The following is a 9,724-nucleotide window of genomic DNA, read 5'->3' on the forward strand; positions in this document are numbered from 1 at the left end:
GACGAGAGAGGCAGAGAGAGAGACTGAGTCACTCAGGGAGGCAGACAAAGAGGAAAGAAAGCGAGGCCACTTATAGCCAACACTTCTGTAGATTTCTTTAAAGGCCTATGCAGTGGTGGCCTTCCAGCAATTAATTTATTTTTTAAATTACAAGGATTAGAGTTACTTAATCACATACGTTGCACTGCTAAATCCACTGTGAATTAAAGTGACAACATTGATTAGATGAGCTGCATAAAAAAATTAACCTGATGAAAAGCCATATATCTAATAAAGTATATTGACTCATTATGACACTCTTTGAATGGGTTACTCCATATCTAAAATAAAATCTTGCTTTGCAAGCTTGCCAAAAAGTCGATACTCTCTGTGACACTTAAATGCCTCCCTGCTTTTCTGTGAATTATTGTGGCAACTATCACCTTCACAGTAAAATCTAAGAATACACTTTGGACAAATAAACATTTCTGCCAAACCTTGGTTATATATTTTTATTTTCGACCAGAGAAATTAGAGTATTTTCAAAGACAATTTTCATTGAAAGGATATTGGATGTCTAATAAAATGGTAACACAAATACTAAAATGATTATAACATTATTATAATGTAATACACATGTAGTATTATATTCTCAATACTCTTCAGTTTTACTGGCACTATCTCTGAGTTTTACTAATTATTTGAGAAAGTTTATAAGCGTTAGTTAAAACTTAAATTGACATTTATGTAGATTGTTTATACATTACAGTTTTTATCCATTCTAGATGTCATCCATAAAGTCAGTGTAACAAGTTCATTCTTATTTTTAGTGGAGGAGAGAATTCAGAAATCACAAAAATAACTGATGGTTTCCCATGAGTAAAGTAAATTCTCTATTTTAGGTCTATATTATAGATACAGATTAATTTGGACTGACCCCAATCTGTATATAAAAAAACTGTGTCCACACCAGTTTGTTTACTGAGTATATATACACAGTATAGTGCATATATATAGAAATTAATGATTAAAAATGATTAGTGAAAAGTGATGTATTCTCTCTTACTGATCTCATGCAGCTTATTTGATTCTGTAAATTTCAAAAGTTCTTATTACTTTTGCTGTGTTCTGGACTGTTCTGGGTGTCAGCAAATAGCATTTGGACCACACTACTGGCTTTCTTAGGCTGCATTCATTCAGAAACTGGCATTATCCCACAGGTTTGTATGGAGCTTGCTGGCTCTCTTCCTCCCTTGCTTGCTTGTGGTGTTTACAAACCGCAACAGACAATGGGACCACATATTATACCTTAAAGCAAATAGTATAATTAAAATGAGCCCCTTACCAGCAATGCTAATGTGATGTACACATTAGTGCACCAATAATTATATTCCTGTAATACAATACACATGATTCTGAAATGGGTCATAATTAATGGGTTCTGTTTTTGGAGAACACTTTGATTGACAATACTTTTGCATTTGTATTTAAGTAAAAATATTTTTTTAATACAGGGCTTACTTAACAATGTATTTCTACACTATGTTTATGTCTGAACTAAATTATCTAAACTCTTCCTCCACTAGTTGTATAGTCAAACAAGTCACAAAGTGTTTCGGGCTCGAGACCTGCTCTTCTCCACTGGACTTGTACTAACATGCGCCACACACACGCCAAACATATGTGACTCTGTTGTTGAGAAGTGTCCTTCTTAGTAAGTCAAGCGAAAGTTTGCCAATAAGTAAGTTTTTACTGCCAAGAGAGTGTTTCCTGTGGCGTCAACCAAGTTTCCCTTAAAAGCCACTCACTGCAGTGAAACAGCTACCCCAGCTGGAGAACTGGAGTCAACTTGATATTTAGGTCAGCAATAAACTCAAGTCTTATATTCAGGTTTGGGTCAATGGCTTGGGTTCTGGTTTGACTGACAGCCCTGTGTCAACAAAGGTGTGGGATAGCAGAATTTGCACAACATAAAGTAAATTACAAGCCCATTATTTAATTAAACCAGGGTGATTCACATATCTAATATTAATTCTGTTGATACAACTTTCTGTATACATGCGATACATTATGTATGTTTTGTGTTGTTGTTGCTATTGCAATCGGGGGGCCACGTTGCTCGCTCACTGGTCACCTTAAAGAAAAATCTGAAGCAACAAAACAACACATCCGTGTAACGCTCAGCAACGAGGCTGCTTCTTTGCAATTTAACGCCACATGGCTCACCTCCGCCGGTGGGCCGGGTTCAGCACCATGGACAGGGAGCTCGACAGCGATTGGCTGCTGAAAACAAATTCAGGGATTAGAGCGAGCCGCCTATTGGTCCGAATCAATGTGACAGCAGAGTCGCCCGCGCAGATTGGTCGAGGGTGAGGACAGTCAGGATTTATCGTTCTGTTCATAAACAAGAAAGTGTTATAATAGTGTGTAGTTTGCTGGCGGATATCGTTCGTCTGGGAGTCCGACTCTGTTCAACAGGCGACTGAAGTTTCCCCGGGAGACTTGCTCGTTAAACGGAGACGCCCCGCTCTCTGGAGGAGGTAAGCAGATTACGTTTCCTCCGTAATTCCCGGCTATGATCAGCGGCTCTCTGTCAAAATACCCACCCGTCTTCGCAGATATAGCAAATATCACTGTTCGGTGTTTTCTTTCCTACAGTGGAGTTGAGCTGTGATGACAGCGATGCGCGTCGGTGCCTGGTCTCCCAGGGTTTGTGTGAGTCTGGCGGTTTCAGAAACCGGAAGGATTCCGTCATTAAAGCTTACTACGGAGACGCTGCCTGGAGGGCTCTCACGTTAAATCCCATGGCAGCACGTCTGGACGGCGTTTAAACGCCTCCTTTACATAAAGTAGGCTTGTTCTGGTAATGCTTTAATGCCCCAACACATGCCAGGTAGAGTCAACTACTTTCGGTTCGTGTAAAGAACGTTTCCGGAGAGTTCATATTACTCTATTATTTGTAGTTCACCTGGATTCCGAAGCAAAGTTGTGCTCCCACGTGACCCAATGAGCCACACAGTCACACCAGATCTATGCACACAAATCATATTGAATCAAATACTATAGAATCTTACAATTAGTAAGACTTTCACACACAATATACTGTAAATAATATAAAATATAGGAAATAGTAAATTATAAAACTGAGCTTTGGCTCTAATTTATGTGTATCAACCGTAAAATGACAGAGGACAATAAATTAATATCCATCAGTCTCTAAGACTGACTGAAGAGGTCAGTCCCACTGTTAACACCAACACTACCACAACCACCTAAAGCAACAGTCTACTACTATGCACCGCTCATATTAATAGAACAAAAGTTTCAAACCCTGTAATTTTCACAAGCCCTCAAAATATTAATATCATGTCAGCTGTTTAAAAACCAAAACATATGGGGTTTTTTATTCATAAATTATATAAACTTAAAGTCATTAATTCCCCTCGCTTAAATTGTAATATGATAGTCAACTTCACCGACTTGAGTAGGATGAACACCCTGTGTAGGCTATAGATTGATTGCATTACTGACAGGAAGCAATGATTTCATTCAATCTGAAAAACAAAACAAAAAGAGGAAAATATATGAATGTTCTCTAAAGGTTTAGTAAAAAATAACATTCAGGTAATGTTGTCGGAACATCATAAATAAGTCCTAACCTCCAGTTCCTTCTCATTCGACAGGCTCAAGAGACTGAAGAAGGAGTAAATCTAAACAGCGACCACCACACTTTATCCACATGGCAGGTCAGAGATGATAAAGTGATGTACTGGGAAGAATCACCATGTACAAGCTTTGCTATGTCTAACTGATGTGATATATTTTTGTGTGTCTCAGAGCCCAACTTCCCCCCACTGCCGGGATTCATCCCACTTAAGCCATGCTTCTACCAGGACTTTGATGAGATCCCTGAACACCACCGCAGCATGTGCAAAAAGATGTACCACCTGTGGATGTGTGAGTGGATTAAAGTGATGTTATATTGTTGTAAGAGTGGTGTGGGATTTCCTGTTACAACATCCTTGAATCAGGCTACTATATAAACTTCAGAGCTTAAATTTCCAACTATGAAACTTTAAAGTGACTTTTCTGCCCGACCAACAGAAGCCAGGATTTTCCTGGAGGTCCCATAAACTATCTTCTCCTCCATGGTTAACTCATGATAAGAACTATGCAACAGAAGGGCAATGGTTTACAAGGGTCCCTTTGGTCCCAAAAATATATTCTTTTTATTGGCTGTGGCTGTGTTATCCTGACTGGTTTATTTGCTAATGAGTCATAGCACTGAGCAGATGGCCCTGGTTTGAACAGAGCAGTTAACATTGAGATTGTGTTAAACAATTTTTTGCCAGAGGCACTTTCATCAAAGTTTATTGCACCATAAACAAGCAGGACAATGATGTTTGTGATATTGCTCTGGTCTGGAAGCTCCCTGCCCGTCCATGAAGGCATGCGAGGGAGCAGAATGCAGGAAAAAGCTGTCGCAACATTTATATAGGTGCTGTGACACTGGAGGTTAGGAGTGGGGCAATACGGCAATGTACAGTAGAGCAACATGAGGATAATGGAAACAAAGGTGAAGCTAGTCTGTAGATGATTTGGGCCAAATGTTGCAACGTGCAGAAATCCCTCTCCACTAAAGCCTGATTTTCATTGCGTTTCCTGTGTCAAGTCAACAAATAAAATATGTTTTTATAGCAAAAATATATATGTGCTACTCTAAACTGGAGACTAAATTCTGTTCTTTCTGCAGGTGTCATCCCTTTTAGTAAATGATAAACATAAGCAGGTATTCAAACTCCCAATCTGGATGTGCCGCTATTCTCTTTCCCTCTGTAGCAATTTTCTGCATGCATGGCTCGCACGTTGCGTGCATGTTTGACTGTTATTCAGCTTGTCATTTTTTCTTTCTCATTTCATGTGTGAAAGTAATTTGAAGCTTTTTTTCCCCTGTTATGTATTCAAGATACTTATATGTGTTCCTCAGTCGCATATAAGGCCTCGTGATTCTCTCATAAAGCACTGCATTCTCTCCATTCTCTCACCAAAATGTGAAGCTGATTGGCCTTATTTGCTAGTTTAGAGGAGAAAGATGAGACTAAAAGCGCAGCGCTCCAATTAGAACTAAGTGCAACTTAAGCGGGGAGAAGTGTAGCCTCATAACATGACTCAGAATTAATACAAAAAAAGGAAGCCCGCAAAAAGGATATTCAGGGAACAGAAGCCATTTTGTGTGTCAAGCATTGCAATTACATTTTTCATAGTATATTAATGCTGGCTGCCTTCATATTCACACTTTAATCTTTTTTCCCCCTTAACACTTTTCTTCATGTGCATGCCTGTGTACAGAGTAGATGCAAAAACACCTGAAATACAGCACGTCTGCTTTGGTCTTACAGTAAATAGTGTTACGCTCGCTGTGAATCTCATTGGCTGCTTCGTTTGGATGTTTGGTGGCGGCGGCGTGACCAACTTTGGACTGGCTATCATCTGGCTGATCATGTTCACTCCCTGCTCGTACGTCTGTTGGTTCAGGCCCATCTACAAGGCCTTCAAGTAAGTCCAGAATGAAGTACATCTAGGAGGATTTTTGACAGGTCTTTTTTTAGGTTTCCTCCCTTCTTTACTTACCCACACGCCGCAATTGAGAAGCTCACTTGTTTGTCATATTTCTTCTGTTTTGCTGAGTAATTTCTTTATACTGTACCATGACACTGTTTTGCCATTCAGAGTTACTGTATAGTATACTGAACGTAAAAAATATTTTCTCTTATCATTATTTATCTTTTGCTTCCTGCTCGTGGATCAGTTTGCTGAGTTGTGTGCAGCCACAACGGTTTAGTACCGTAGATGATGCCCTGATTGCAAAAATGTTGGTCTTACCCTCAACTCTGGTGAAGATCAAAAACTGGGCAAGAAGCCCACAGTCCAGCACAGTCCTCCCACAAGGCCGTCCATTGCTGTGATGTCACCATTTTAGAAAGGCAGACGAGGGAGAAGTGGTACCATGGTTGTAGAGGCATGTGATCGAATTGTTGCATTGTGACCGGTGGTGAATAAACCTGGAAGTGTGTGGATTCCTAAACACAGCGGAGCCACAACGGAGGGTGGATTGCTCCTCGCGGTGCAGAGTGGAAATGACTTATACACCCTGTGGGCCTCCATTACCTTCTAACCAAATGTGTATATAGCCGTGAAACATTTTGTATGCACATGCAAATATTTCTTCATCACCTTGTCTTTTCTTCCTAGAAGTGACAGCTCCTTCAACTTCATGCAGTTCTTCTTTGTATTCATGGCTCAAGTTGGAATCAGCATCATCCAAAGCATCGGCATCCCTGGATGGGGAGTATGGTGAGAGTCAGGGATTGAAAATACATGGAAATTATTTTCTCTCAATTTATTTGTTTTGTTTACTCACAATAGAGAATAATAACTTCTTCTTCTTCTTTTTTTTTGCATTTGCATGTTTATCAATCTTACCACTCCAAGGCACATTGACTCATACTTAAAGCCAATGCAACTCAAGTACCAGAGCCATTGTTGAAGTTCAGATATTTTTACAAGCATAACTGATTTATTCATTGTTATGCATTAATTAACATTAAGTGTCAGAACTTTTGAATTAAACATTTTGAGGTCAAGCAATAAGTCCTGTCAGTATATATATATATATATATATATATATATATATATATATAGAGAGAGAGAGAGAGAGAGAGAGAGAGAGAGAGAGAGAGACCTTGTTCACTGCTTTCATTAACATGACAGTGATGGAACGTCAGAAATTGCCCCCATAAAATGTTTTATGATGGTCCTGTTATAAGGTTTTGAGAGGCCGTGAAAGAGATCCTCAAAATGTCACCACACTCAGGCTGATGATCAGAAATGAATATTATGACAGCCTCCATAAAATGTATAAATGTCACCATGTGTAACTGGATATTCTCATGTACGAGCTGTAAAACTTTTAAACTTTATATCGCAGTACTTAAAGTCCAGAAAAATTACTGGCATTTAACAACCAGATGTTCATTGGTGGTATTATGATGAGGAATACCAGGGAGATCATTATAATTCATGCTGTGTTCATAATCTGAAATCAATCTTCTTTTTGTCATTAAAATGCATTAACGGTCATCTGTGTCTTTTTCAGCGGTTGGTTGGCTACCATCTCCTTTTTCAGCTATAATATTTTGATCGCGCTGGTCATGTTGGTCCCTACTATCATGTTCACTGCAGTCGCTTCTCTGTCCTTCATTGCCCTCACCAGGGTAAGAATCTAACTTGTCCTTTTCAATGAAGGGAAATGTAGTTTTTGGAAATTAAGTAATTGTCTGTAAATTCCCTGTTGTCTTTCGCCAGACTTTACAGAATATTTATTTCATTGTGGTAGAAATATTACAGGCCTTTGTCAATCCAGTTTGAGATTAAATCATTTTCTCTAATATCAACAAAGCAACATTGTGAGGGGACATAATTATAAATGCCAGAATACATTAAATCCTTTGATCTACGGTAAAAAAAACAGAATTCCCCAAACAGATGTATCGATTACTGAATACAGTTACATAACTGTAATACAATCTATGCAATACTTTTAACGTAATGTATGTTACCTTGAAGTCTTGTTGATAATAACGCATGAAACAAACTTTCTTACAGATCCATAATTCCTACCGTGGCAGTGGGGCCAGCATGTCCAAAGCTCAGGAGGAATGGGCCACAGGAGCCTGGAAGAACCCTCATGTCCAGGCGGCGGCCCAGCAGGCAGCCCTGGGGGCAGCTGCTGGAGCCATGCAGGATCAGCACTCCAGCCCTCAGTACAACGACAACCAGATGTAGCCTCCAACACAGAGCTGTCTAACAAACCATGTGACAGTTCAGCCAAAATTTGAGCAACAGTTTTAGGAAAACCATATGACCATTTCCCACAATATGGTTGATTGTAAAGTTTAAAACACTCCTATATTAACATATTCAGTTTTTACATGTAGGACAAATCAGTGATTCAGCAGAATTGGTGGTGATTTCAAGCAATTTCATCATTTTGCAAACAAATAGCTCTGAACATCTGAGAGAAGCTGGTTTTTCACCTTCCTATATTAAGGGCATGCTGAATATTTGTAGTGTTTTATATAATTTCATGTGTTTTATGTTTGGGAGGTTGAAGTTAAATTCATTTTGAATGTGTGTAAGTGGCTACGTGAGAGCTGTGTTGGCTGCAGTTTTTACCAAAAAAAAGCTAAAAGAAAAATATTATTTTTGATGTACTGTTTTGTGTAAATGTTGTTGTGGTGAAGATTCAATTATGTAGTGTTTTCTTATGTACTTACCAATGTACTTTTAGAATGATACATTGTTTAGGATGTAAAATTACTTTACTTGTTATTGTATTTTAAATTCAAAGGTAAACCAAAGATCCAACGTAATATTGTACCTTTAATTTAAATAATGCTACTTTGTGCGACCTCAGGACAATTTCATGTTATTTCTATGCAGTTTATCAATGGTTACACTGCAATCCAACCAATCTAACCAGAAACAGTGTTATTACAAGACTTCGGCTGGATTTGAAAATAAATAGAAAAATTGAACCTTACTTGAATCTGACTCTTTGATGTACTTGAAGCTTTTCCGCTGACACGTCCGCCTACACTGAAAACATCACATTTCCTTCACAGAAGAATTACATCAGTGTTGATGGTTATAATTAAATTCAGCAGAAAACGAGTGTACCCATGCATGCGTCAACTGAAAAGGTAACTTTTCTCCTGCAGCATGGCTGTTTGACCACAGAGAGGTGCTGATGGATTTAGTATGAAATAAAAAGCTCCAACATGTACAGATTACCTTCATTCATCCTTCACAGATCATATAGTCTTTATGATGGTCCCTTCTGTTTCCCGGTCTCGGTTTTTTCGTTGTCTCTTTTTCTTTGTGTCACTCCCTCCCCTCTGCCGTCTCATCCACCCTCCCCATCACACCGAGTTATCTGGAAATCAATATATAATCACTACACACTGCTCAACACATATCAAGTATTGTATTGTATTTTTTTTTTGCTCTATATTCTTCATTACGCTGACAAACTTTGGGCACTGAGCGGCTCCACTGGAGCAGGCGGGGGTTAAAAGCCTTGCTCAAAGGCACCTCAAGGACAGATGGTAGTGAACGGCAGATCACTGCTCACTCACTTCTCCCACCGAGCTCGGTTGTTGAAACGGCATATTTAGAGTTTCTCTCTGATCCATGGAAACCATACGCCCATGGCCTTGTTTTGTTTTTTCCTCCAAAAACAAAAATGCCTCTATATGGAGGTACCTTCACATTATGTATTGAACACCCTCATTGTGTACATAAAAGTTTGAGACAAGCCACTAACTCGAACGTCCAAAGCCTGCAAACACTTCATTGTGTTATTATTCTGCAGTCACTCGAGGTTGCTCTGCATAGAGACTCTTTGTTCCTTGCTTGAGTATTTTGTTATATTTGCCCCATTTAATCAAGACATCGTATTCAATCATTAAAATGTGATTTTAAATTGTTTCCATTACATTACACACAGCAAATGGAATAGCAGCAATATTTAAAAATAAAAAAGGAGACACATTCTTTGCCTTGCAAAGTGGCAGTGTTGGCTCTCTATGGCCGTCTAATAGCCAGACTGATTGTCCACCGGGGGCACTGTATGACCTTTGTTTTTCCTGCCAGTGATCTATTAATAAAGGCATACAAGCTCATA

General features: G+C 39.0%; 1 protein-coding gene across 1 annotated transcript; it reads left to right on the forward strand.

Annotated features, from left to right (window-relative positions):
* Nucleotides 1-2,347: 2,347 nt before the first annotated feature.
* On the forward strand, nt 2,348-8,813 carry scamp5b (secretory carrier membrane protein 5b). Its single transcript, XM_084038873.1, has 7 exons — nt 2,348-2,519; nt 3,663-3,725; nt 3,817-3,936; nt 5,379-5,535; nt 6,232-6,333; nt 7,136-7,253; nt 7,645-8,813. The coding sequence occupies exons 2-7, from the start codon at nt 3,719-3,721 to the stop codon at nt 7,822-7,824; spliced, it is 684 nt and encodes a 227-aa protein (XP_083894999.1). The 5' UTR covers nt 2,348-2,519; nt 3,663-3,718; the 3' UTR covers nt 7,825-8,813.
* Nucleotides 8,814-9,724: the final 911 nt, after the last annotated feature.

The sequence above is a fragment of the Eutrigla gurnardus genome, assembly GCF_963514095.1.
Source record: "Eutrigla gurnardus genome assembly, chromosome: 1".
Lineage (NCBI taxonomy): Eukaryota > Metazoa > Chordata > Actinopteri > Perciformes > Triglidae > Eutrigla > Eutrigla gurnardus.

Coding starts and splice junctions, on each gene's coding strand:
- scamp5b (XM_084038873.1), top strand. Junction 3,937..5,378: donor GATGTACCACCTGTGGATGT/GTGAGTGGATTA, acceptor TTGGTCTTACAG/TAAATAGTGTTACGCTCGCT. Junction 6,334..7,135: donor ATCCCTGGATGGGGAGTATG/GTGAGAGTCAGG, acceptor TGTCTTTTTCAG/CGGTTGGTTGGCTACCATCT.